The sequence below is a fragment of the Phasianus colchicus genome, chromosome 1 (genome assembly GCF_987193195.1).
Source record: "Phasianus colchicus chromosome 1, bPhaCol1.hap1.1, whole genome shotgun sequence".
Classification (NCBI taxonomy): domain Eukaryota; kingdom Metazoa; phylum Chordata; class Aves; order Galliformes; family Phasianidae; genus Phasianus; species Phasianus colchicus.
Window position 1 is genome coordinate 36,156,992 of NC_143436.1, and position 27,500 is coordinate 36,184,491.

A 27,500-nucleotide genomic window follows, 5' to 3' on the forward strand; every position below is an offset into this window, starting at 1 on the left:
CCTATTTTTATTTATAGAATTTTATATGCAGTCTGTCATTGGTTTTTGTGTTGTAAGGATGCAGCCTTAAATTTCATAGGGCAGTGCTCAGTAAGGTGGGTTGTCACGTGGGTTCAAATGTAAAACGTGCACGTTTGGCTGCTGCCTTCCCGAGATCCAGGACACTAAATTGCTTCTGCACCGAGGTATAAATCACTCAAGATCCCAGGGAAGTGCAGATCCACATGATATTCTTAAAGAAGAATGAATACTTTCTAAAATATTTTGGCATAGGAAACAAGCTGCATGGATTTGTTTAGGATTTAAGTTATTGTGGGAATGGAGCGTATAGGTTTTAAACACAGTTGCAGCGTGCCAATGAGTCACAGTGTTTATGCAGAAGTGATGCCTGTTGCAGCTGCTCACAGCACTGCCCTGCAGTGAGCGTTGCAGACAGGGCTGGGGTGCTTTGTGTCGTGTCCCCACGCGCTGCCACACAGCCACCTCCTGGAACACATCTCACCTGCTGGGTACTTCTCAAACCATCTTAGCTGTAGAAGATGAGTTGCTAAGAAACAGAGAAGTTCCTCAGTTGGATGTTCTCATGGGAATTTTTTTTTTCCATGTTGGACGAAGCATCTCTATTTGTAAATTACGCACTTGTTAGTTCCTGAATCCTTTCTATAGCCCCAGTTATTTGCAGCAGATGTAGGCTCTGGTATGGCCTATATCTGTGCTTAAATCTTTTAAAGTTTCTGATTTGATGGAAGTCTCTTGAAGATAGTAAACAGTATTCACCTTTTACCCCCAATGAAATTGAGCATTTCAGTTGTAAAAAAAAAATTAAAAAAATCAGTCTATTCGTACCATGTAATGTAATCTTACACCCCCAGTGTTGACACTTTGGAATATATTTAATAGTCTTTGGCCTCACCCTCTTGTGTACTGTATTTTGTAACAGAAAATATTTTAAACTGTGCATATTATTATTACATTATGAAAGAGACACTCTGTTGATCTTCAAGTGTAAGAAAATGAGGAATGCGTGTGCTTTTATAAATGCAAGTGATTGCAAATTAGTGCAGGTGTCCTTTTAAAAAAAAAAAAGTAATGTAAAAGGACCAGGTGTTTTACAAGTGAAATACATTCCTATTTGGTAAACAGTTACATTTTTATGAAGATTACCAGCGCTGCTGATTTTCTAAACATAAGGCTGTATTGTCTTCCTGTATCATTGCGTTTCCTCATTCCCATTTTGCACAAGGATGTCTGGGTAAAAAATTCAAGAAATGGCTTTGAAATACAGCATGGGAACTTGTCTGAGTTGGAATGCAGAGTTGCACTGCAAAATGTAAGGAAATGGATGTCTCTCAGAATGCCCAACTCCAAAGGATTTTATACATGTATATAGTAAGCAGTTTCCAGATTCAAGCAGGCCAAAGAGTCTGCTGAATATTGCGTTGCCGGAGACCTGTATTTCTCAGCAAGGTAAGATGGTATCCTAGCAACTGCGGATTTTAATACATTTTCAGCAGAAGTGCTTAGTTAATCTCTACCTTTAGGGATCGTTTCATCATTTTTAGATGTTATACTTGAAATATTGCATAACTTTTAGCTTTCATGGGTTCCTTTTTTTCAGCCTTTAGGAGACTGTTAAGCAATTTGCTGTCCAACTTTTGTGTTGGTCTTAAACTGCAATAGTAGTTTACCTTGTATTGAAGAAATAAAGACCATTTTTATATTAAAAAATATTTTTGTCTGTCTTCATTTCAACTTGTCTGATATCCTTGCAGTGCTCATTATGTCAGTTCTGTCAGATGTTCAGACATCAAAACTTAATGCGAGCTCAATGGAGTTACAGCTGTAAATTCAATGCTGTTATTATTTCTGAAACTAGAAATGATTTTGTTCATGCAAGCTGTGGTTTTCATCTGCTTGTCAAACACCTTCTGCAGAGTTTAAGATTAGTGAGAAGTGCATACGTTTACTGATTTTTTTTTTTAAGTCAACTTTTTTCATTTAAGTCAACAGTTTTTTTTTTTCATTTGGAAATGTATTGTTTTCCAGACTTCATAGCTTCTGAATCTGAAATACAGTCCGATTGGCGTGAGAAAGCACAGCACTCTTCCTCTTATTTAAACTTTATTTTGGGATGAATGAAGTTAAGCAAGGGCCATGGGTCCATGAAATAGAGACAACACACTCAGGAGAAAGTGAACCTGGATTTCTTTGGCTAGTGTTCTAAATCTTTAGTAAGGAAAGTAACACCCGCTTCCTTGAAAGGGCTTCGGCTTTAATGCTTCCAAACTGAAGGTGGCAGGTAACTTGGCCACTGGTTATTTACTGCATCATGTCTCAGTTTCACAGTGAACCTGACTTCTCCGCTGTTGAGCATGGACTATAGCCTGGCTTCAGGGGCCAGGTGAAGGTTGGGATGGGTGGAAGGAGTGCTGGGCTGTGGCTGGGGGGACTGTAGGGACTCCAAGCTCGGCTTGGGGTGGGGAGCACAGGGAAAAGTGTTGGTAACTATTTTGAAGTACCTTGTTGCAAACATCTCATCCACAAATACGTAGGGTGTGTACTCTTGAAGATTAACAGAGTTGGGTTCAGTAATATATGGATGAATTCATAGTGGAAGCATTCAAGGATTGGTCATCTGACGACGCCAGATCATCGAGCTCTGATTGGAAGCAGTATCAGAAGAATGAGGAAGGTAAGCAGTCTTAATATGTTTTCCCTCCACATAAAGCGGTCTGGGAAAGTAGCACCCCTTGAGCAGAGACAAGGAAATAAATAATTCAGCAGCATGTGCTAGGAGAACTTCCTTGCTGAATTCTACTTGCAAGAACCTTGCTGCCTGGCTTTTGGTGTCTTCTGCAGCACCTGCTACAGATGGCAAGGCCCAGAGCCTGAGTGAGCTGGAGGGAAAGATTCTGCTCAAGTCCAGGCTTCAGCAGGTCATTTTCCTTGCTTCTTCCCTCATCGCTATGCAGTAGAGTGGAACTGATGCAGAAGCCTCCTGTCTGCTGCTTGTTGTTGCAGGCAGACTGGCCTCAGAAAAAGAGAGCTAACTGTATCTACATGATAGTCTGAAGGTGAAATGGGTTTTAAAAAGAAACCACAAAGGCAAAACCACCTGGTCCATGAGAATAAAGCAGTTTCTGAGCACAGTTTGTACTGACTGAACCAACAACATTGGTAGGATTTCTTAGGAGAGTGGGAGCAGAGAGGTACCTGTATGGGTTAGCAGGGAAATGTAAAGCAATCAATTGCACGGGCTCTTGAGCTACCATCAAAAGGACTCTTCTGGATGCAGGAACTGGTGTGATTGCAGTTGAGTTCTTGTGCAGGTGCTCTGCTGCAGGCTTTGCAGCACAGGCAGTGGAACAGCAGAATTCCCCATGGTATCTGTGCAAACTGAACTAGTTTCACTTCGTGCCACTGAGCGCTCCACTGGGCTTCAGCTCTTTGCCAACAGAGGAACGTTAGTGATCTGGGAAAGGCTTTGTTTTTTAATATTTGCCTCCACATGGAATTGAAAGCAATGTAAGAACTATCTGGGAGAGCAGTACTCGAATAGGTGATGGAAAGTGAACTTCTTGGCCCCTGTTCTATTTGGGGAAGGGAGAAACACTCCATTTGAAAGTGGTTTTCAAAGAGATGCAGTCTGCACACATAGCGCTACCAACAGAGGGTTTGGCATAGCTGAAAGCAGTTAAAACATGACATGCTCCGCGTGACTTTCTGAATGCATTTTGGCTAACAATGCATTGCTCCAACCACAGTGAAAAAATTGGAGTTGATGCTTGTTTGTGTCGTATGAGAGAGCTGCTGCTGCGCAGGAGTTTGCCAAGCAAGAGGCAAGGCGACTGACTGCAGCATGTGAGAGAAAGCAAGTTTAGCAGTGGCACTGAACTACCCACCGGTTTTCCTCTTAGGCAATCCAAAAGCTGACTTTCAGAGCAGCGCTGACACTTCTAAGGAAGGAGAGCCCCTGGGTGCTCAGCCCCACAGAACACGGTAGAAAAGGTGCAGAAGCTCGCAGGCAGTGTGACAGGCCCCTCCTGCCATCTAGAGGCGTGATCAAGCTTCTCTGCTTACAGCTCCATTTGCCGGTGAAGAAGTGCATGTTTCTTCTTTGGTGGCTTTTGTTTGGCATTTGGTTTTGAGATTTAGGCACCTCCTGAAAGAGGAGGAGTTGGGCAATTTTTTGGTTTGTAAAGCCTTTACTTTAAATATACACTTTGTGAGGGAGTGTAGCGAATTGGTCAATTTAAAATAGCTTTCAGTCCGTTGCAGCTCTGAGTAGTTGAGAGGGTAACACATTTAATGAGATCTTCTGAAACTACTGCTTCTAAACACTTGTTGGACTGATGAGGCCTTGGATAGATGAGCGCTGTTGTTACGTCTGATTCACTTGCTTGTCCTATTCCACATCCATGTTTGTTGCTTATCCCCTATCTGTCACATCTGACAGATGGCAGTTGCTTCTTTCCCTTTTTCTTGCTAAATAAGCAAGCTGCAGGCTTCCTCCTGGCTTTGACACCTCATGAAATAGTTTTCTTGCCTTATATTCTGTACATTATTTCAAATATCTTTTGAGTGCACTGTTCTCAAGTGTGTGCCTTCCTAGTCTTAGCGTGAATGCTCTTAGAGTGAAAGAACCCAGGAAGAGAAAATGTTGGCCGCAGTTCTCTGATGAACACACCTCTCAATAATGGCCAGAGGTGGGTGGGTTTCCTCTGAAAGCAAGGAGCTCTGCAGAGTTGCAGTTATTTTGCAACTGATGGTGAAACTGGTGCTTAACACAGACTCCTTAGGTTCCCTGATACTCCTTTTCCCTCTTGGCAGTCAGTTTATTTCTGACAGACAAACAGCCACCCTCACTGTAGGCTGGGCTCTGTTTAGAAATTATGTGGCTCTGCCTGGGTGTGTTACAGCTCTGCCCCAGTGAAAGGGGATTAAAACAGGGACCATTCATCCCAAACAGGATCCTTATTCACAGATCAAGCCGTAAAGGACTCGGGCTCCAACCTCAAAACGTTAATTGGAGTACGAATGTAATTAAAACTGCATTCTTGCATTCTTAAGTCATTTATCCTGGACTCTTTGCAGCATGTAGGTCCACAGCTCCCACTTTCTGAAAGACCACTGGTGTCAGAGTAGTGAAAATGGGGACCCGTTCAGAACAACCAACGGAGCGTTGCAGAAGAAACCGATGGAAATAATGTTTAAACTGTGTGGTGGATATTTTTTTTAAATACATAAACTACTTTGAATGAAAAGGGTAAGAGAAGGTCAGTGTTTTATTAGCAGCCATAAAAACAGATGAGCGAGTACCATTTTTCTCTACAAGAAAAACTATTTTGAGCTCTGTGTAAGCATAAATTCTCCATAATGGCTGAAGCTCTTTGCTGGCTGCCTGCCATCTCAGTTGGAGTACAGTCCCATTTTCTTAGTGTTTCTCTCACAGCAGTAACAAGACAATGCTTCAGAAAAATCATTTCTTTTCCTGTCCTGCTGTGTCCTCCTGATTTTACGTTACTCCAACTGTTCCGTTCAGTGATTTGGAAAAAAAAACAAAACAACAAACAATCCTTTTACTCAAAATGAATTTGGAAATAAAACATGTCTACGTTATCACCTCTTCCAGCATTTTGATTTGTAATTATGTCAATAACTGGCTTAGATTTTGAACTGAGAGGGCTTGGGTGTATTACTGAGGAACAAAGGAAGGCTTATATAAACTCTAGTCTTTTATTTAGAAAACTGGCAAGCTGTCAAAAACAAAAAGGCCTTATCACCAAATTAATTTAATAGCCTGCTATCGCCAGTAGGGCCGGCACAAAGGATGGTGGCACAGCACAGCCAGGTTTGTGCAGTGTCCAGCTGTGATTAACACACAGGGTCAGCCACCTCTTCCCCACTCCATTGGTCCTTTTGGGGCTGGAAGAAGCCTGAGAGGGGATTCTCCCACACAGCTCATGTGAGATCAGCTCCCATGAGATTACAGGTAGTTCCCTTAAGAAGAATAAAAACGTTCCCTTCTCTTTTTAACTTGAAAAAGTTGGCAAATTTAAAACCACAATTCTGGAATGAATGTGTAGCAGTTTTTGGTTTTTTGTATACCCCCACTTATTTCAGCACTTGCATCTCCTATCACTCCTGTCTCAGGATAAGAGCTGCCAATTTCCAGGTAATCCATAGCCCTGTCCTCCACTGCAGCAGCAAGCCTGTGTAACACAGTCCAGCTCCAACAATCCATCTGCTTCCAGCCCTTCCCCTGTCATCTTACGATGCAGATTATTTTCATTCTGCTTTTGTTCTTGCAGTGGTTTTTCTCTGCTGCTGGCACTATGCCACAACCTGCCTGTGACTCTGAAAACAACTGCTTTGGAAACGACAGCACTTGGTGTAATTTCCTTTATTTCAGAATGTGTAGAGCATGTGTTTGATGACAGTTTTTCAAGTTATGCTGGTTCTTTTTTCCGTTTCATTTTTCTGAGCGTCTCCATACTGGTAATCCCAGTCAAGCCTGTGAACATTCAAACAATGAATCCATTAATGTAGCATTCTCATGGTGATCAGATCTTTATGTGAGGTTTAAAAAAAATGGAAGCTTATTTATTTTTCATTCTTCCATATCAGTCTTCTCTATGACAAATCGCATCCAACACAGCAAATTAAAGGTGAAAGAGGCTGGTGAGAGGAGGGTCTTCTAGCCTTACATTCTTCTTTGTAAGGCCACAGGAAAATGCTGAGAGCTGTAGAATACAGCCTGGGATAAGAAGTTCAGTCTCCTGCTGGGGCAGCTAACCGCATCTTATAACCCTTTCTGAGACTCATCTTAAGATGAAATAGGGTCTATCTGGGGTTTTTGTTCCTACTGGAAGGCTATCTCACTGTTTCATCACTCCCATGGTTACAAACCAAAGATGCAGCCTGATTTTTTTCTAGTCCAGATTATATTAATCTGATCTTGTGCTGATATTGTTCTCTATATAGTTATTTCCCTCCCCGTTGTGTTTAACTCCTTAAGGCATTCAAAACAACTAGAATCAAATAATGGTTTGGATTGGAAGAGACCTTAAATATCACACGTTTCCAACCCCCTGCTGTGGGCTGCTTGCCACCCACTGGCTCAGGCTGCCCAGAGCCCCATCCAACCTGGCCTTGAGCGCTTCCTGGGCAGCCTGTGCCAGTGCTTCACCACTCTCTGAGGAAAGAATTCTCATTTAACATCTAATCTCAATCTCCTCTGTTTCAGTTTAAAGCTATTCCTCTTTTTCCTATTGCTGCCTGTCCAAGAAATGTGTCAGTCTCCCTCCTGCTTATAAGCTCCCTTTAAGTACTGGAAGGCTGCAGTGAGGTCTCCCCACACCTTCTCTTCTCCAGGCTGAACAAGCCCAGCTCCCTCAGCCTGTCTTTGTAGAGGAGGTGCTCCAAACCTCCAGTCATCTTAGTGGCCCTCCTTTGGACCCACTCCAACAGTTCCACAGTTTTCCTGTGGAGCCCCAGGTTTGGATGCAGTACTCCAGATGGGGCCTTACAAAGGCAGAGCAGATGGGGACAATCACCTCCCCCTCCCTGCTGGCTGCCCCTGTTTTGATGCAGCCTAGGATACTGTTAGCCTTTCAGATTCCCAGAGCCTCTTGCTGACTTATGTCAAGCTTTTCATCCACCAGAACCCACACAACCTGGTTAATACTTCTGCCCGTGCTTCTGTAAGCTTGTTTCAGGAGACTTCCATTCTTTAGGACAGACTGTGTTACACCTACTTGCCCTATTCTTGCATATTTACATTTCAGTTCATGTTTCCTGTAACAGGACAGAATATATATTCCTCTAACAAAAATACGTGCAGAATTCCTAGTGCAATCTCAGTAGGGTTTTCATGGTGGTATTAGCACATAGTCAATTTGCTGCAAGTACCTTCCAAATTGCGGCCTCCTATAAATTCTGTATTTGGGATCAGATACAATAGGTAAGCTTTTCTATGTGCGGAGACCCTCGGGCTCTAATGTGCTTACACCATTTTCTGCATCACCCAGTTGTTCTTGTACGACTTCCTTGTTGTCCTCCATTCTTTCCCAGCTTGTATCTTTGACAAATAGAGGCCTCTTTTTGTGTTCACTTTAGCAGCCACTTAATTCTTCAGTGTCGTCTTCTTGTTCTGTTGATGCCACCGGAACAGGATTTTCAGCAGTCTTGCAAAGAATGTCTAGCTGAAAGCTTTCTGCCATTCGACATTCTTACCAGTTCTTACTGTTTGAGGTGAGAAATAAATTACCACAACTTCGTCATTGACAAGTTTATGCGTTTTACTACTTCTATTATGTAGTTACTTTGACATAACACAGACACGGATATATTTTGCTGGGATTTCCAGAGTGTCAGTGTTTCTGTGTACTTTACAGATCGTTTCACCATCATTCTTCTGTTATAATCTTGGCAGTCTGTCCAGCTGCCCATCACAAGAAGAGAGATTTCTTTCTTACTAATTCTCTTCGGCCAGTAAACAAGATGTGAGAAACCTAAACAGGAACTTGTGGTGCAGGCTGACATCAAGAGAGAGACAGCTGAAGGGTTGTGTAGCTCAATAGAATTAAGAAATAATAAAGCTGCGTCAGGCAGTGTTGCCTGATTTATACAGGCACACCCCAAGCCAGAGATGCTGTTTGCCAAGGCCACCTTGCAGTCCTTGGTTTGTAAAATAAGTCATGGGTAACTTTTCTAGTGAATTGTGTGGAGAATTGTGATGGCAGTTCTTGCCATTTACTGTGGTAAGATGCTAAAATAGGAGACAGCAAATTAACACTTGCTGCTCTAGGTGCTCTGCCATCTGGGCAGCGATGGTGCTAGCACACCAAGATAAGGGATGCTCCCAGCTGATGGATGCTGGGGCAGTAATGGTGGGTCCCATGCTGCCTGCTCATTAGCATCGCCTCGACCTTCACCAGCCCATCAGAAGGATCATCCCAAGCTGAGGAAAACTGCTTATCTTCTGCACATCATCAAACCTCTGGCCTGACTGATGCCTCTCAGATGCTTAAATGTGGTCACTGACATCTCTGTTTTTCCACGATTTCAAGTCAGAACTGCCGGATGGGAGGGAACAGATAGTGGGAATGTACCCCCAGCTCCAAGGCCAGATCTTCCTTTAATGATCGTGCATGCTACTTAGGAGGGTGTGTGTACGTGAATGTAGAATTGCCTTTGCTATTTTTTCTTTTTCATGCTGTCAGGAACATTTTGAATACCAGAGAAAAAGAAAAGTGCTCTTCTTGGCATGAGAGAAGTTGTCACACTTGCAAAATAAAGGATGCAGTCCCAAATGTTCATAATCTCAGGGTCTGAAGGAGGATCAGAAACCATGTATACAATTTTAGGCTTCTTTGAATGCAGCTTTCGAAAGCTGTTTCTGGCTGAGGCACTACTAGTGAGTATCCTCAGAAACAGGAACAAATGTCTTTAAGGTGCAGCAGGAGGAAACACCTTGCCCATTATGAAAGTGAATAACCACAGTCCCTGAAGGAATTCAGCTCCTGTTTAAGCCAGTACTGCACACTCCTATGAAGTCTGTCGAAACAACAGTGCGTTTTTATAGGACTTCCAGGAAGGATCTTCTTAAGCTTCTTAATTATGGTACATCTGCAGTTGGCAGATGTCTACTGGCAGGAGAATGAGGAACTAGCTGGGAATATTTCTGTTTGACCACCATGAAGTCACCCGTTTCTTTACTGGTATTTAGAAATAATAATTGTGAATTGCAAAGCAGGAGTTTGCTAAGATTTTCATTTCTTCCCTGTTGATGACAGCACAGTTCTGGCTGTGAAAGTCTGCTTACAAGAAAGAGGGTCAAAATCATACGGATAATAAATCTAAGTTTGAAGACAATGAGGTTTTAGCTGCATTTATCATGAAGAAACTGAGATCTTTACTGGATAGCTAGGGTAGTTATTGCTTAGTTATTTATTGACCCCAGCAGAGGTCAAATAAGAATCCATCTCTCAGGACCTGAGATGGATTGGCATACAACTTTTTTAGCAGTGATTTAGGGTTTATTAATACTTTTGCAGTAAATCACAGGGTTAGTAATGTTACTCTTAGGAAAAAAAAAAAAGCCAAGTCTGACAGACATCCCAGCTCAGCTGGGAATCAAAGATCACAGCTCAGTGCAGTCCGAGAGAACAGAAGGGACTCTTCTCTTAGGCCCTTTATTTATAGGGCCTCAAGATAACTGACATTGGTCAGAAAACTTTCCATTCTGGCTACAGTTCAGATGAGGCAGTCCTGGAATTTTCTCTCAGCTGTACAGTTCCAGTAATCCCAGTTTGTACAGTTCTGTCACTTTTTGGGTCAGGCTGTGATCCAAGGAGCAGGAGTTCCAGGTATGGTCAGGGACTGCCTGACCGTCCCACCTCACTGCACTCAAACAAAGGTGAAACCACAACAGTGACTTTTGTTGAAATTGCAGTGTGGCCCAGATGGGCTGAACCAGTATTTATTGACCACGAGGCAACGTTAATCCTCAAAAAGTGCAACTTGCAGCCATTAAATTGAACTAACTGATACTGCAATGCAATCAGTATCATCAAGTGGTTTGGCTTGGAATATGGAGTCTAGGAGCTCTATAGGAGCAGCTGCTCTCTAGTGGAGTTGTATTTTGAAGCTGATCTCCTAAAGAGGCTCCTAAACATTAGGGTCAGTTTTCCAGTGCACTTTCTGAAGTGTCTGCAGTTCCCCATGTAAAGCTGCCCAAACATAGCACTTCCAATTGAATACAACTATATGCAGGCAGACTGCTTGTTGCCAGCACCCTCCTTCTGAAATGAACTCAGCAAACAACAATTTCAAAGTCTGGTAGAAAGTAACATTAAAAAGTATACCTGCTTTCAGTAGTTCAGCTTATTTAGGCATCTTGTACAAGCTGAACATCGGGGCTCCAGATTAGTGGTAAAACCGACTTCATAGAATGATAGAATCATAGAATGGGCTTGGGTTGGAAAGACCCCAAGGGTCATTAACCTCCAACACCTCTGCCACAGGCAGGGCCACCAACCTCCAGATCTGGTACCAGACCAGGCTGCCCAGGGCCCCATCCAACCAGGCCTTGAACACCTCCAGGGACAGGGCATCCACAACCTCTCTAGGCAGCCTGTTCCAGTACCTCACCACTTTCTCTGTGAAGAACTTTCCCCTGACATCCAATCTAAGCCTTCCCACCTTGAGGTTAAATCCATTCCCCCTCGTTCTATCATGGTCTACTCTTGTAAAAAGTTGATTCCCCTCCTTTTTATTATGCCCTTTTAAAAAGTGGAAGGCTGCAATGAGGTCTCCTCGCAGTCTTCTCTTCTCCAGGCTGAACAAGCCCAGCTCCCTCAGCCTGTCTTTATAGGAAAGGTGCTCCAGCCCTCTGATCATCTTTGTGGCTCTCCTCTGGACCCTCTCCAACAGCTCTCCATCTTTCCTGTACTGCGGGCCTCAGGCCTGGATGCAGAACTCCAGATGGGGCCTCAAAAGGGCAAAGTAAAGAAAGACAATCACCTTCCTCAGCCTGCTGACCACCCCTCTTCTGATGGAGCTCAGGATACCACTGGCTTTCTGAGCTGTAACTTCTCCTTATTAGTTCCACTACCAAAACAGGAACAATACAACAGGTGCTGACAGCTAGTGCAGAGAGTTCTTCACACTTCTTCATTTCGGTAAATCTTAGATGAGGAATGTTGAAGTTGTGCCTTCTGCACATGCTCCTTCCTCCCCAAATACTATTGCCTGATGCTTTCCCCCACCTGCCACTGAATGGCTCCATGGCCCCCTGCACCCAGAACCCTGATGAACCCAGCATTGCTTCAGACACTGTGATATAGCACAGCATGACCAAGTGGCACCTATAAATGCACAAATGATGTGTTGTATCCTTCAGCACTTGAGAAGAAGAGCCAAATTTGCATTGTCAGGTAATGCTTTAGTAATTCCGTCAATTAAAACTTGTTTATTTACTATTGCTATTTTTATTATGTTGTTAGTAGTGATACGTTGATGATGAATAGTGGCCATGCAGTAAAATCAAGAATGTAGATATTGCAATAGACTATAAAATTCCTCTGTTGATTAGCTAACGTGGTACTTCCCATATTTTATAAGAAATTTGGCAAGTTTAGAGTGATGTTTTAAGTGTTGGGAAATTTCTGTATACTCAAGAGGGTGTTTTTGACAACTGTAGAACAGAGAAATCAAAAGGGGGTGGGAGGAATTTAAAAGAAGAGGCAGGTGCAAGAGAGCCGGCAGTCCCGCTGTGTGCACGACACTGACAACATGAGGTCTTTGCTAATCTTGGTGCTTTGCTTCCTGCCCCTGGCTGCTCCGGGGAAAGTCTATGGACGATGTGAGCTGGCAGCAGCTATGAAGCGTATGGGACTTGATAACTATCGGGGATACAGCCTGGGAAACTGTAAGTCTGTACTCTTGTGATTTCCAGGGAGCACATGGGGTGGGAATTTCCATTTAACAAACTTCTTTAAAGTGAGCAGGTCTGCGTGATGTTGGAATTTAGCTATTAAGAAGCCATCGGGTTAGTCCATCTCTGCTTGCACAGACTGCAGGTATTTTCTACAGATTTTCCCTTTACTTCTCCTTTCCCTATAGTTCTTCCTCAGCTGAACAGAGATGCTGTCATCGGAAAGGTTTCCCAGAAGCAGCCTGCCCCATTCTACCTCCTCAGATCCTAAGTGCTCTGGTTTTACTTGCTTCAGTTCCTTCCTCTGCAGATGTTCCCAAGGCTGTGAAGCAAGTGGAAGCAGAGTGTGGAGCCACGCTGGGCAGAGACACTGGTGTCAGGCTGGCTTGGTGGGGATTGCTACAAGGAGTAGTGGGGGAGAAGGGATGCTGAGCATGCTGATGTGGGAAGGTCAGTCAGAAAGAAAGTGGGCTGAGAGGGGATCCTAGAGTCAAGGAGTGAGGGGCCACTTGAAAGCTTCTTTCCTCTGGTGGGAACTGACAACAGATTATTGTTAAACCAATTTCCTTTGAAGGGAAGCATGCATGCATTCTGTTCCCAGATCTGGAGAGCAATCCATCATGTTCACAGCTGAAACATGAATTGCTGTCCCCATCCCTCCTCCTTCCTGCTGCCCTGACATGGATGCAGCAGCACGTAAATAGGACAAAATGAGGCCATCATAAGCCACGTAAAGTAGAAGCGGCTGAAATAAGCCTCATTAAGGTGAGCAGGTATTGATGCAGAAAGATCACGGAGTGTGCCTGGCAGCAGGAGCAACACGAGCAGCCCTGTTCAGATGCATCTGCACTGCTGCCAAAAACACCACCTGTGAGATGTGCCAGGGCTGCCCAAAGCTTCCAAGAGTGGTAGGAGCTGCACTGCAGAGCCCAGCCTGCCCGCCAGCATCCTGAGACATGATAAGTGTTTCTTTATATAGGGAGCAATGCACAAAAGCATGCTGGAATTTATTTTTAAGAGTAGAAATCCTGCGCCAGGTTTACTAAGGACATTTTGAAGTTAAGACATGTTGCATGTGTTTTTCACACTTGGTTGGATTGGAAAAACGGTGTGCTCTGGACACAGTCATCTTTCAATTAAGAGAAGAGATGGATTGTGTATCTTCATAAGTAAGTCAGATACAGATTTAAAATAATAAACTTAGCCAGTTTTTTTTCTTTTGAATGGAACTTTGACAGGGGTGTGTGCCGCAAAATTCGAGAGTAACTTCAACACAGGTGCTACAAACCGTAACACCGATGGGAGTACCGACTACGGAATCCTGCAGATCAACAGCCGCTGGTGGTGCAACGATGGCAGGACCCCAGGCTCCAAGAACCTGTGCCATATCCCATGCTCAGGTGAGCTCAGTTTCTCAAGGCAACAAATGCCCTTCCATACTCCATGTGCTAGTAGATGAGCAAAGGTTGGTTACAACCCTATCTTTAGAACAAAGCAGAACAAAATTCAAACTCACTCTTCTCATTTTCAAAAAGGAGATCTGCACTGTAGCCATGCACATGTGAGAGGAAAAAGTTTCCTAATGGAAGGAACTGTGTTCCCCTGTCTACCCATCTGAATGTTTCTAGAGAAAAGAGGTTTCAGAAAAGCTATTTATTAATTAGCAGCGACACTAACCTCTGGAAATTTTTCTTTGAAGGTAGGAAGAGCTAGACCCTTGCAAGATATTGTCTGAAATGCCACTTCCCCATCCCATTAGTAGAGGGGAGGAGAGGTGAACAGATTTGTGAATCCCCCCCCTGATTAGATTAAGGTGAAGTGACACTCAAGGTCTGTACACAAAGAGGAAAAAGCATCATTTTTAATAGGAGATTTCTATGAAACAGTCATCCTATATGCATTTGCTCTCCCACAGTTATTTCTACCTAAGTACCATCCATGTGGGATCTAGTCTCTGCAATGGCAGGTGTAGGGAGGAAAACATTTTGATCATGTATTCTGTTATGTTCATCTGTACGGCCAAACAACTTAAATAATGCATCCCTGCAACGCCAACTCATTTTGACGAGGACAAGGAATACCTACACAGGTAGGTAGGACCAACACATTTGAGGGAAAATAATTTGTAGGCAGAGTGAAAACGGGACAGCAGCAGAGGTCAAGGTAACCATACTGTAACTGTAGGCTTTCTCATCAGCCTGTGTCCAACACAGCATGGGTCTTATGCTACCAGCTAATTTGTGATGCCTTCTTCACCCCCAAAATGGCCATGTTCACAGGGAAAGCAAAATAGAAAAGGCTAAAATCTTTCTTTCTCACATCCTTTTAGTTAGGATTTCAGTTTTGTTTCAAGTATGGGCATTTAGAACAGTGCAATAACCCTTTTACCTTTCTAGAGCACAGCTGAATGGATGGTTATCTGCCAAGAAAGTCAACTAACAATGCATCTAGTTACCATAGGCAAAACAGTATGGTTGCAGATTAACCATAAAATGATGGCAGAAAGTCATTTGTTGTCACACTAGTAGCCACATGCTATATTCTAACTCTATCTTCCAAAGACAAATGCATGAAATAGATCTTCCTTTTGCAGCCTGGATTATTCTGCATCATTTGTGGCTTTGCTTCACTCGGCTTTCTCTGCTTGCATTCTGATAGCTGGAAGTCGCTAAAGAAAAATTCTTTGGTTTTCCTTGTAACTTAGAAAGAGAGGGACAGAGAAACTGCCACGCATCTCAGGGCTTTGTTCTTTACTCAGAGAGTGGTGAGGTGCTGGCACAGGCTGCCCAGAGAGGTTGTGGATGCCCCGTCCCTGGAGGTGTTCAAGGCCAGGTTGGATGGGGCCCCGGGCAGCCTGGTCTAGCATTAAATGGGGAGGTTGGTGGCCCTGCATGTGGCAGGGGGGCTGGAGATTCATGATCCTTGAGGTCTCTTCCAACCCAGGCATTGTTTGACTCTGTGATCCCTTACCAAAGACCAGCTGGGCACAACAGACGTTCCAGAGATGAATAAGGATCTCTGTTGCAGTCAGACCACAGAATGGGTATCTGGAAGCCCAGGGTGGCTGGCTGCACGCTTCTCCCAGGCTTCCCTTTCCCCAGGTTGTGGTGCATCTCTTACTGTTTGCCCTCACGCTGTGTCTGTCTGTGTGTGCTGCACACACTGGCACTGCTCCGCTCGACCAGGACTGCTCGTTGGCATCTGGTTTAAGCAGACACCGTGCGGGCCACGGGAATGGGGAGCAAAATGCTCAACACCAACACACTGATCGCCTGAAGACAATTAAAAGTAAAATCATGAAATGACGCCTTTCCTGCTTCCCTTCTTAAGCACTGTTGAGCTCAGACATAACAGCGAGCGTGAACTGCGCAAAGAAGATCGTCAGCGATGGAAACGGCATGAATGCATGGTAGGTGGTGAGGAGAGGAGAGGAGAGGAGAGGAGAGGAGAGGAGAGGAGAGGAGAGGAGAGGAGAGGAGAGGAGAGGAGAGGAGAGGAGAGGAGAGGAGAGGAGAGGAGAGGAGAGGAGAGGAGAGGAGAGGAGGGAAAGGGAGGGCGGAGAGGCCTCAGCGCCGACGGCAGCGCCATCCCTCACCGCTCCATCTCCCTCCGCTCAGGGTCGCCTGGCGCAAACACTGCAAGGGCACCGACGTCAACGTGTGGATCAGAGGCTGCCGGCTGTGAGGAGCCGCCTCGCCCAGCCCGCCCGCCGCACGGCCGCCCGCTTCGCTATCGCTATCCCCGCTTGGCAGTTTTAGACGCATTCCTCATTAAAACCACCATCCGCAAACGCCTTCCCGTCGCTCCGCGCCTCTTTCCGCCGCCAGGGCGCCACTCGCGGGGCGGGCGGGGCGCGGCGGGGGCCGGGCGGGAGCTCGCGGCCAACCGGCGGCCAACGGGCGCCCCGTGACGGCGCCGCCCCGCCCCCGTGACGCGATGCGGGCGCCGGGGCCGCGGGGCTGAGCGCTGCGCTGCGCTGCGGCGGGGCCGGGCCGGGCCGGGGCGGGAGCTGAGCGCGGCGCGGCTGCGGGCGGCGCCCCCTCCGGTGCAATATGTTCAAGAGAATGGCTGAGTTCGGGCCTGACTCCGGGGGCAGGGTGAAGGTGCGGCGCGGGCGGAGGGACGGGGCGGGCGCGGGGCTCGTCCGGCGGGTGCCGGGGCCTCTGCCGGCCCGCCCGGCTCGGGCTGCCGCGGCGCTTACGGGCGCGCTTCTCGCTGCTGCCGCTTCTCTTCTCTCCCGCGCAAGGGCGTCACCATCGTGAAGCCGGTAGTGTACGGGAACGTGGCGCGGTACTTCGGGAAGAAGAGGGAGGAGGACGGGCACACGCATCAGTGGACGGTTTACGTGAAGCCCTACAGGAACGAGGTAGGGCCCGAGCGCGTCGGCCGCCGCTCTCGAAGCGCCCGCGCCGTCGGCGCCGTGCCCGGGTGCGCTGTGGTGTGGGGCTGAGCCGGCTTCTCTCCTAGGACATGTCCGCCTACGTGAAAAAAATCCAGTTCAAGCTGCACGAAAGCTACGGGAATCCTCTCCGAGGTGGGTGTTGTGTCGGGGCGTTTGCTCCCCTCGGTCCCGCTGAGGCTCATCGCCCTCATCTCTGTTTCGTGCTGCAGTCGTCACCAAACCTCCGTACGAGATCACCGAAACGGGCTGGGGCGAATTTGAAATCATCATCAAGATATTTTTCATTGACCCAAACGAGCGGCCTGTGAGTACGCCGAGCTTCTAATAGCGCTTCTGCCATTCTGGTGGCTTGGAGCTGGGCTGCTTTGTACTGCCAGTCACGGCCCACCAGCCACGGAGCTGATAGAGCTCACTTTTCCAGGAAACGTGCTCTGTATTCATTCAATGGGTGCCTGTGTTTGCTGAGCTCTGTGCCGCACTGCAGGCTGAGGCTTCTCGGACGGCTTTAGCTGCACAGGGCTTCTCTGGTGCTTAGCAGTACAGGAACACATTGCACTGCATCTGAACTACAGCAATGATAAGGCTGTGGAAACCACTCTCAAACTGATTTATTGGCAAAATGGCTCTAAACTAAATCGTCTCCTCCGTTTGGGAATGCTTTAGAGAAGGTCTTTGTGGTAGTTCTTATGCTTCTATCCTCAAGCACTTGCCCAGACGATGTAAAAACATCAAGCTGCATTTATAGCAGGTGTGTTTAATAATGAATACTGAATTTAAGTAACTCTGCTGATGTTGTATGGTGTTTATTTTCGTATTCCTAAAAGCATTTAAAATCCTATGCAGTTGTTTAGTAAGAAAAGCTGCTACTGTTTTGTATCTAGGAGATAATTGGTGTTTCCCTACAGTTGTCAAGCTGGTAAAGCTCTCTCTTTGTATCTAGGTAACCCTGTATCACTTGCTGAAGCTTTTTCAGTCTGACACCAATGCGATCCTGGGAAAGAAAACTGTAGTTTCCGAATTCTATGATGAAATGGTATGAAAATTTTAATGTAAACCAAGCCTGACTTTATTTAGAAAAGTATTAATGGTGCTGTGTACTTTGGTCCTTCCTTAGATATTTCAAGATCCTACTGCCATGATGCAGCAACTGTTAACAACGTCCCGTCAGCTGACGCTTGGTGCTTACAAGCATGAAACAGAGTGTAAGTGCAAAATGAGAATACCTTCACCAACTGTCATTTACTATTAATGTTTTCTGTGGGACGTGATCATACAATGAGTTTGGCTGCATGAATTTTGAATAGCTTGGTATTAGCAGTGACAGCATGATCACAGAATCACAGAATGGCCAGGGTTGGAAGGGACCTCAAGGATCACAAATCTCCAACCCCCCCACCACAGGCAGGGCCACCAAGCTCCACATTTAATACTAGACCAGGCTGCCCAGGGCCCCATCCACAAGGCCAAAATGGCCTTCAGCACCTCCAGGGATGGGGTGTGATTGATGCCTAGCTTATCATATTTGAAGAAGAATAAATGCAGGCTGCTTTATTTGAGATAGTTCGGTTGATTTTATGAAGGTGTGAACTGCAAGCAAATATTATACTTCCTCACTGAATTTCACTGTCCAGAAGTATAAAATGTGTGGGCTCTCCATGGAGGGATCCATGACTGAGGGAGATCTGATCACTATCTCCCATTTCTTTTGCTGTTACCAGTTGTTGAGATTATTTTTCACCTAATCTTTAATTCTCGAGATTTTGTTGTTTTCCTTTGTCATAGTTTTTGTTTTTCACTCTGGCAAATGATACTTTGAATTACACTGTTTCAACCACAAAACTGATAGACTGAATGAGTTCATCAAACAAACTTTTCTTCTTCCATAATTCCACTTTTTTTTCCAGTTATCATTTTTACTACTGTTGTTGAGTCTGTAAGGCTAAAAGTAATTGTTTTGCATTTTTTCAGAACATGTGCTTTCCAAATTACTGCCACATGTATAAAGTCGAAATTTGAAAGGTAATTCATATTTCTTTTTTTTTATTGCCATCACAGTTGCAGATCTTGAAGTAAAAACCAGGGAAAAGCTGGAAGCTGCCAAAAAGAAAACCAGTTTTGAAATTGCTGAGCTTAAAGAAAGGTTAAAAGCAAGTCGTGAAACCATCAACTGTTTAAAGAGTGAAATCAGAAAACTTGAAGAGGATGATCAGTCTAAAGATATGTGATGAGTGTTGGTAAGGAGCCTGTAATGAGGATGAAAGGACTTCAGTCGTGGAGTTGTATGCATTCTCTCCAATTCTGTAATGGAGACTGTATGAATTTCATTTGCAAATCACAGCGGAGTGTGGCAACTGACTGTTTATAAATGGGAGAAAACAAGAATGAATGTATCCTCATTTTATAGTTAAAATCTATGGATATGTACTGATTTATTTCAAGGAGAAGGGATCGTAGAGACTTGGAGGCCAGACTGCTGCTTTTGACTGCATTTGAGTGGTATAGGAACATTTTGTATATGGTCCTGTGTTAGTTTACAGAACGCCACTGTTTACTGTTCTTGTTTTGTTTTTTACTTTTTCTACTGCAACTTTAAGGTTTTAAAAGTTGAAAATAAAACATGCAGGTTTTTAAATATTTTTTTGTCTCTATCCAGTTTGGGCTTCAATTATCATTGTTAATAGCAAGTCCTGATTTAAGTCAGAAGTTGAAATGTAATGGTATCCAAGATGCTTAAGTCTGTTATCAGCAGAACAAAAAAAAAAACCCTTCATAAAATAAAAAAATAGCATTTTTTAATAACTTCTTTATCAACAGATAAGAGTTTCTAGCCCTGCATCTGCTTTCACTTATGTAGTTGATGCCTTTATATTTTATGTGTTTGGATGCAGGAAGTGATTTCTGCTCTGTTTTGTGGATACTCTATTTAACACTTGTACTCTGCTGTGTTTAGCCTTTGAAAAATCCATGAATCCAAAAGCCATGAAAAAATCAGTGCATGATCTTTGGCTTGTAAATCTCCCTCTTCTTTTGTAGCCTGATAGAGATGGCAGACCCTCGGGTTTATAAAGGCTTGGGCGTCTTCTTTGCTACTTTGAGATTCTGTGTTGCAGTTACCTCTGGCAGAGAGGAGAAAAACCCCACAAACCTCATCCCCTTCTTCTATAGAAATCAATATTACTAGTGCTTTGAGAACAAAGCACTGGTTTGAAACAATTGATAATTAGCATTTAACATGGCTTGGTAAAGATTCAGAGCTGAAATAGTTGTGACAATATGAACTCAGTATGGAGACTTCACTGAGAAAAACAGCTGTTAAAATCGGGCATGTTTCATTGAAGAGGATGGGGCAGTTTGCATGACACAAATCCCTCCTGGAGCTGCAGACCAATTTTTCTGGCAGTCTGTCTGCCATTGCTGCTGATCACAGAGAGCAACTGTTTTTATCAGCCACAGGCAATTTGCTTGTATTGTTTTCCAAGCATTGTAGGTAAGTATAAATACATTGACTCCATAGCACTTCGAGTATACTTACTAAAACATAAATGAAAGACAAATTTGCTTTGCTTGGGTGCGTAGGACATTTGTAATTCCAACCTGCTTTTTGTTAGAGGCTGTCTTCTGAGGCTAGAACTGACTTTGACAAGTAGAGAAACTGGCAATCGAGCTATTGCTATCGAAGGATCCTTGTTAAGAAAGTTAATTGTCTTTTAAGGTATGGTTTATTCATTAAATTTGCTTTTAAGCAGTAGCTGAAAAAGAATGTGCTGTCTTCCAAACACCAGGTGGCAGCTCTGTGCAAAGTGATTTCTGGTCCCGGCCTCTTGATTGCCGGGATTCTAGCGCGTCTGGGAGGACTCAGACCGATTTCATTTGGTTAAACAACGTGTCCTGCTTTCTGTAGACATGACCGGTTTCTCTCCTGCAGTTTATGAAACTGTTCAACGGCAAACGATATGTACTGAGAGAGGAAACAAATACAAGTGCTACTGTTTGCAGGTTTTGTTCATTTGGTAAAGGAGTCAGGTTTTAAATTTCAAAATCTGTTTGTTTGTTTGTTTGTTTTAATTTGTTTGGGGTTCTTTTTAGTGCTTTATCTTTCTTTGCCAGGACTGTGTGACAATAGGAATGAAAAAGAACGTGCCAGGCAATCTCCTGGCTTGCATACTTTAGCAGAACTGCTGGTCTTTCCACAAATGTTATTTTTTAAACTTAATTTTAATAGCGTTAGTAGACTTCCATCACTAAGCATTGCTCAGTGAACTTTTAACTTACAACTATGTTGGAAGTTTTGATATTCCTGAATGCAGTAGGGAAGAACAGATTAACTATGAGAAAAGTAGATTATGAGTATCAGGATGACAAAAAGTACAGAAACAGTGAGAAATTCTTCTTATACATGCATCTTGTTGTAACTAATTGGGATTTGTTTAAACGTTCACTTATGCTACATTCATACTAGTTCCATTTAAAAATAGCAAAAGATAAAACGTGAAATCGTGATTTTCAGATGGAACACTGCCTTCCTATGCACCTGACCAATTTCCAGAGGAAAAACCTCTTGAAAGCCGAGAGATTAAGCCACCAAAAGAACTCATTTGCATTGGAATATGTAGTATTTGCCCTCTTCCTCCCGGGTAATTGCTATACTTTATAGGGTGCTTATATGTTAAATGAGTGGCTGGCACTTTTTATTCTCACAGCTGTAAGGAATTCTGTCCTTTAGGACAGAAACAATTGTAATCTGTTCTACCAGTGACTCTATTGTCAGTACTTCCACTTGAAGAGATTCTTCAATGTCTAGTTCTGCAATATTTGGCAAATCTCACATCTTATTTCATGCTCTATTCATGCCTATGCTTATTAAAGCATTAATCCGGGTCATTTTTGTTTTAATTGCTGTCCTGATCTGAGTGATGACTACCTAAAGCTCAATTCAGGTCCTAAACCTCTTCAACTCTCCGTAGCTAACAGGAAGAATCTTCAAAAGTTAGGTTTGAGGGACTTATGGCTAACTGTAGATGTTACTTCCTAGTATCTGCACGGAAGGCTGTGTAGTAGTTAGAGCATTCAACCTCTAAACCATAGAAGATTTTTCTTGAGGAAGACTGAATCTTCATTCCATGTTTTGTACAGCTTCATAACCATGAGGTCAAGATGGCATTCTCCATCACTGCTATTCACTATAGCATAGAGAGTCAGATCTGCATGAGGTCTCTAGAATGGGACAGGGAACAGGCAAAGGAAAACCAAAATGTAGCACAGTGATTAGAGCACTGGAAACAAAAAATGAAGTAATCTTTTTAGAGCTGAAACTGTCCCCATCTCTACTGGCTATCTTAGAAGAGAGTTAGAGCCTCAGTGTATCTCAGTATACCCTAGGATATCTCCTGGGATGGGGCATCCACTACTCTCTGGGCAACCTGGTCCTGTGCCTCACCATTCTTATTGTAAAAAATCATCTTCCTTATATCCAATCTAAATCTCTCCTCTGTTAGTTTGAAATCATTTCCCTTTGTTCTGTCATAACAGACCTTGCTAAAGAGTCTGTCCCCTTCCTTCTTTTAGATATTGTAAAGCTGCTATCAGGTCTCTCCAGAAGCCTTCTCTTCTCCAGGCTGAACAGCCCCAGCTCTCTGAGCCTGCCCCCATGAGACAGGTGTTCCATCCTTTGGATCATTTTTGTGGCCCTCCTCTGGACACACTCCTCCAGGTCCACATCTCTCCTGTACTCCACATCTGAATGCAGTACTCCAGGTGAGATTTCACCAGCGCAGAACAGAGGGGCAGGATCACCTTGCTTGATCTGCTGGCCGTGCTACTTTTAATGCAGCCCAGGATAAGGTTGGCTTTCTGGGCTACAAGGGCACATTGCTGGCTCATGTCCAGTTGCTATACCCCCAGGTCCTTTTCAGCAGGGTTGTTTTCCATCCTTACATCCCCAAGCTTGTACTGATGGGGGGGTTACCACTACCCAGGCGCTAAACCTTGCACGTAGATTTGTTGAACCTCATGAAGTTCTCCTAGGCCCACTGCTGGAGCCTGCCTGGGTCCCTCTGGATGGTATCCTGTCCTTCAGGCATGTCGACTGCACTACACAGCTTGGTTTCATTCACAGATGTGCTGAGGGTGCGCTCGATCCCACTGTCAATGTCATTGATGAAGATGTTAAAGAGCACTGGTCCCAGTACCCACTCCTGAAGAACACCACTTGTCACTGATCTCCATCCAGACACTGAGCCACTGGCAGGCATGCTGTGGGCAATGTAAACAGGGTGCAAAATAGCTCTGGTGCACAGCCAACTACCAGGCCTCAGGCAGCAGTCTGCTCCTGGGACAGCAATTGATGCTCTGAGTATCTCGTCACTGTTGTTTGCTAGTCCTGCTTCCTGCTAGACTCATTCTACAGTATTTTGCAGCCATGGATCCACTTGTAATCTCAAAGAGCTAATGTGATCTATCTGTATTAATGAAATTGTGTTTCAAGTTCTGCTTACTTTTTATCAACAAACAAGCAAGGAGTCCTAGTTGTGCATTTGCAGAGAATAGAGAAGATACATTTCTAAGGCTGTGAATTCTTTGTAGCATTGTTTTTGGTTTTGTTTCATCAAGGATAAAAGGTGGGAACAGAGTGGTTACTGTAAAGATGATTAAATTGCTTTATATGCATTTGTGTTACATCTTTTGAAACAGATTGACACAGTGCGTGCATTTTAAAAATGGAGAAGTAGTAAAAGCTTTCATGGTCTTACTGTCTAAAAAGTGAAATTTAATTAAAATTTGTTTATAGCCTAATCTGATCCCATGCGGTACTGAATGCTCACGGTGTCCTGCTTGTGCATTTGGAGCTGGAAATGCTTCATACTCCACTAAGACAATCTAACTTTCAGTTTGTGAAATGGCTGGGTTTCAGTTAGACCTCCTGTGGATGGAGGTAATAAATCAATAAATGGAGATGCTACATTTTCAGCTGAAAGGCCACTTACTTCAGTAATGTTTTATATGTCACAATAGGCAGACTTTACAGCATTCCTTTATAAGGATTAAGCTCAAGCTCTCAGAAGCCTGGTAGCCACCTATGTGTAAGTTTAAAGAAACACTTTGTCTCATTTGCCACTCAGCCATTGCTGCTGTATGCCCTCACCATTGACTTTGCATTTTCTTGCAGTGTATTTTGTACATTTGCCCAAAGAGATGCCCTTTGGAATTTCCTCCTCCTTCCCTATTTTTGTGCTACAGCTCTTTTATCACTTTCGTCAAACAATAAGAAACAAAGACCTGTAAGACAAAAAGAACTTGGTTCTGTTGCTGCTATTGATCTCAGAGTTTTATCTGACACTATAGTCCACTAGTTTCAGCTTTACCTGAATCCTGAGATGGATTGTGAAACAAATTCGAATACGTTTTGTAGTAATCTAACACTTGCACATAAGCAGTGCTCTGTGCTTGGTTGGTGCCATTATACCTGTGTTAACCTGTGCAAAAAATGTCCAAACAAACCCAAACCCTGAGGCTGAACCTTTACTGAAGTGGCTCTGATGCAAAAACAAAATTCAGGAGTTTATGTGTTTTCTTTTTAGTAACAGTAACATTCTGTAATCTGTATGTAACAGTAAATCATTGCTATATCACTGTGTCAGACACTAACTTGCCATCATTACAGCTTTGGTTGGAATTTCTGCCTTAAAAAATACCACCAACAAATAAATCAACTCAGCTACTTGGTGTGCTGTGATCTCTTTGCTATCCCACAGTTGTTCAGCTTCCCAAGGACTGCCTGCAGCTCCCTTCTCTTGGGCCAGAATTGCATCCAAACTAACTTCAGTGAAGAGATTTAGTAATTGTGGAGCAGAACTGGATTTGAAACAACATTCTCATGATCAAAGATTCGAAGAAGCTTTTGTAGTAATTGGAGAATAACAACTATATAAAATGTGTTTGCTTCTCATATTTAAATTAAGCATAAAGATAAAATGCATGAGTGCCTTATTAAATGAACTTACAGATATTGCATCTGATAAGATCAAAGCAATTGAGTGGGATTTTAATTTAGGCATTTGACTGACTTTGTCTTAAAAAAAAAAAAAAAAAAAGTTTTTGAAGTAATGCTGGCTTTGTTCCATAATATCTGAAAGGTTCCCTCAGTTGTGGATTGCTCCACTGGGAACAATTCCCTTCTCTACTGTGTATTATTATTTATGTAGTACTCTGAGAATGCTGCATAGTGCACGTGCAAAGCATGCAGGCGTGGTTCCAGGCCTGGAAACTGTAGGCAAAATGGTCAATATAGGATGGGTGGTGTAATAAACTGCAGAGCTGTACTTGAGCTGTAAGTGGTGTCCTTCAGCTCTGAGGTTATCGTCTTCACTCGCTTTGATCTGAAGAAGCATTTAGTACAGTTCAAATCCTTCTGGGGCGACAGAGTATGAGGGAGCTGGGGCTGTTCAGCCTGGGGAAGAGAAAGCTCTGGGGAGACCTGAGTGTGGTCTGTTAGTATCTAAGAAGGAGCTATAAGAAAGAAGAGAACAGACTCTTCAGTAGAGTCTGTTGTGATAGAACAAGGGGAAATGGTTTCAGTCTAACAGAGGGGTGATTAAGATTGGATATAAGGAAGCAGTTTTTAACAACAAGGGTGGTGAGGCACTGGACTACATTGCCCAGAGAGGTGGTGGATGCCCCATCCATGGAGGCATTCAAAGTCAGGCTGGGGAGGCTCTGGGCATGTAGCTGTAGGTGTTCCTGCTCATTGCAGGGGAATTGGACTAGATGAACTTTAAAGGTCCCTTCCAACTCAAACAACTCTATGATTCTATGATTGTAACTCAGCCTGTTTGGAGTGGGTAAGTGATGTGACTGACTGCTCTGCTATGGGTTTCACTACCTTTAAAAAAGTTTCTTAAAAAGTAGTATCCCTGGAAGACTTGGGAATGAAGATTGTTCTTCTGTTTTTAAAAAAGGAAGCTAGACTTTAGCCCAATTCTCTGACAATCTCCCATTTGTATCAAAATGGCTTTGAGCTGGGAAGATGGAGAAGATGTGCATTTGTTTGGCACAGAAGCAAATCGCCTTGGGAAGGTCTAAGCACCTCACTTCATTTTTGACAAACTATTCCTGCATCAACCGATTCTGAATGTAGAACAAAAAAACCCAAACACTTCAGGTTGTGACACAGAGGTTTGCACTGACAAATGGATCTTAAATAAGATGAGGATATGCCACCTGCCCTGAGTGCTGACACGAGCAACTCCTTGAACCAACCTGGAGGAGGATGATGGTACGACAGAGAAGGAAAAAACCACCACAGATCACTGCAGTCCACAGTTACAGCCCTGTTTGTTCTGCCACAAGAGAGTTCAAACATTCTTAACAGTGGAATGAACTTCCCCAAAGAGTCAAAGTCTCATGAACTTTAACTTTTTTCACTTCAGCTGGAAGATCTATCTCTTTAGGGCTCTTTAATTTAAAAGCAAGTCATTTTTTTCATGCCTTGTTAAAGCAAAAGCTGTTCTGTCATCCTTCTCTCCTCCTGCTATGAGGGAGTATGGATGAACAAACTGAAGGGTCGAGTATCCCCCTATAGCAGTTAGCTGGTCCCACCTGACCCAGGCCATTCTGAGAAGAATTCCACTGTCTCCATCCTCCAGGCTCTTCTGCACACATCTTTCTACTTATGAGAATGATGGTGGTATATTTTGATCCCGTCCCTGATTTGGCTTAAAAATCTACGTTGTTATAAGTAATTGAAGGGAAATATAATTATTTCTGCTAAAATAATTATTACTTGAAATACCATTATTTCCATTATAATACCAAATTAACAAATCTACTTTTATTTTCCATGTTTCAAGCAATTATGTAGTTTGCTTATACCAGCTTCATGTGCAAATTATGCCAGTTCCAAAGCTGAAAAATAATAAAGTAGTTGAAAATGAGACACTGCACAAACACCTTTACACCCTATTACCGATAATCCTGCTTTTCCATAATTCATCCACTCTTGTGCTGTGCATCCTCTGAAGGAACATGCCCAATGTTATTCTACTGGGGCAGGAGCAGTTGCTCTCATCGGATAGCCCAGTGCCTTCACGTAGCAGTTCATGCCCACATTGGTTTGAAGGTTCTCTCTTTCTTGAAGGAGCCTTACACTCCTTACACAGCGTGGATAAATAATGACATTGATATTTTTCTTCTCTTAGGACGTCAGGCTCTGATCAGCAGTCCGACAGTGGTTTCAGAAATAGAGTTCTCCCTCGAGCAGGGTGGTACCCTTCAGCAGAAGCCCGGTGGGATCCTCCACAGTCCTCCTGGCCTTCTGCCTCTCTCAGTCCCAGTGCTTGGCTCTCACTCAATTCAAGTTGTGCTTTCAGAATATGTGGGATGAAGGAGAGCAAAGCCTGGAGCACCAGTGCTCAGAACTGTTGATCTTGCATTTTCTCTGACCACTGCTTTCACTAACAAATTATGATGAAGAGGCAGGAAAGGAGAATAACCCTGCCAGGGTGAGCTCAGATTCCTTCTGCATGTTTATTGCTGAGCAGGCAGAGCTGTTTGGGAAGGCAGAAGGAGAGTGCGTTTTGCTGGTTTTCAATCTGATAATTTGACTTCTTTGGAGAAGCTTTTATTTCTTGCATTTCTTCTCCAGGCAAACTGCACAACAGCAGT

General features: G+C 43.8%; 2 protein-coding genes across 2 annotated transcripts; both read left to right on the forward strand.

Annotated features, from left to right (window-relative positions):
- The first annotated feature begins 12,233 nt into the window (after positions 1–12,233).
- LYZ (lysozyme) lies at positions 12,234–16,233 on the forward strand. Its single transcript, XM_031589486.2, has 4 exons — positions 12,234–12,433; positions 13,678–13,839; positions 15,770–15,848; positions 16,057–16,233. The coding sequence occupies exons 1-4, from the start codon at positions 12,298–12,300 to the stop codon at positions 16,121–16,123; spliced, it is 444 nt and encodes a 147-aa protein (XP_031445346.1). The 5' UTR covers positions 12,234–12,297; the 3' UTR covers positions 16,124–16,233.
- Positions 16,234–16,397: 164 nt separating this feature from the next.
- On the forward strand, positions 16,398–19,475 carry YEATS4 (YEATS domain containing 4). Its single transcript, XM_031589480.2, has 7 exons — positions 16,398–16,542; positions 16,686–16,805; positions 16,907–16,973; positions 17,051–17,145; positions 17,782–17,874; positions 17,956–18,043; positions 18,897–19,475. Exons 1-7 carry the CDS (start codon positions 16,492–16,494, stop codon positions 19,064–19,066), a joined length of 684 nt encoding a protein of 227 aa, XP_031445340.1. The 5' UTR covers positions 16,398–16,491; the 3' UTR covers positions 19,067–19,475.
- Positions 19,476–27,500: the final 8,025 nt, after the last annotated feature.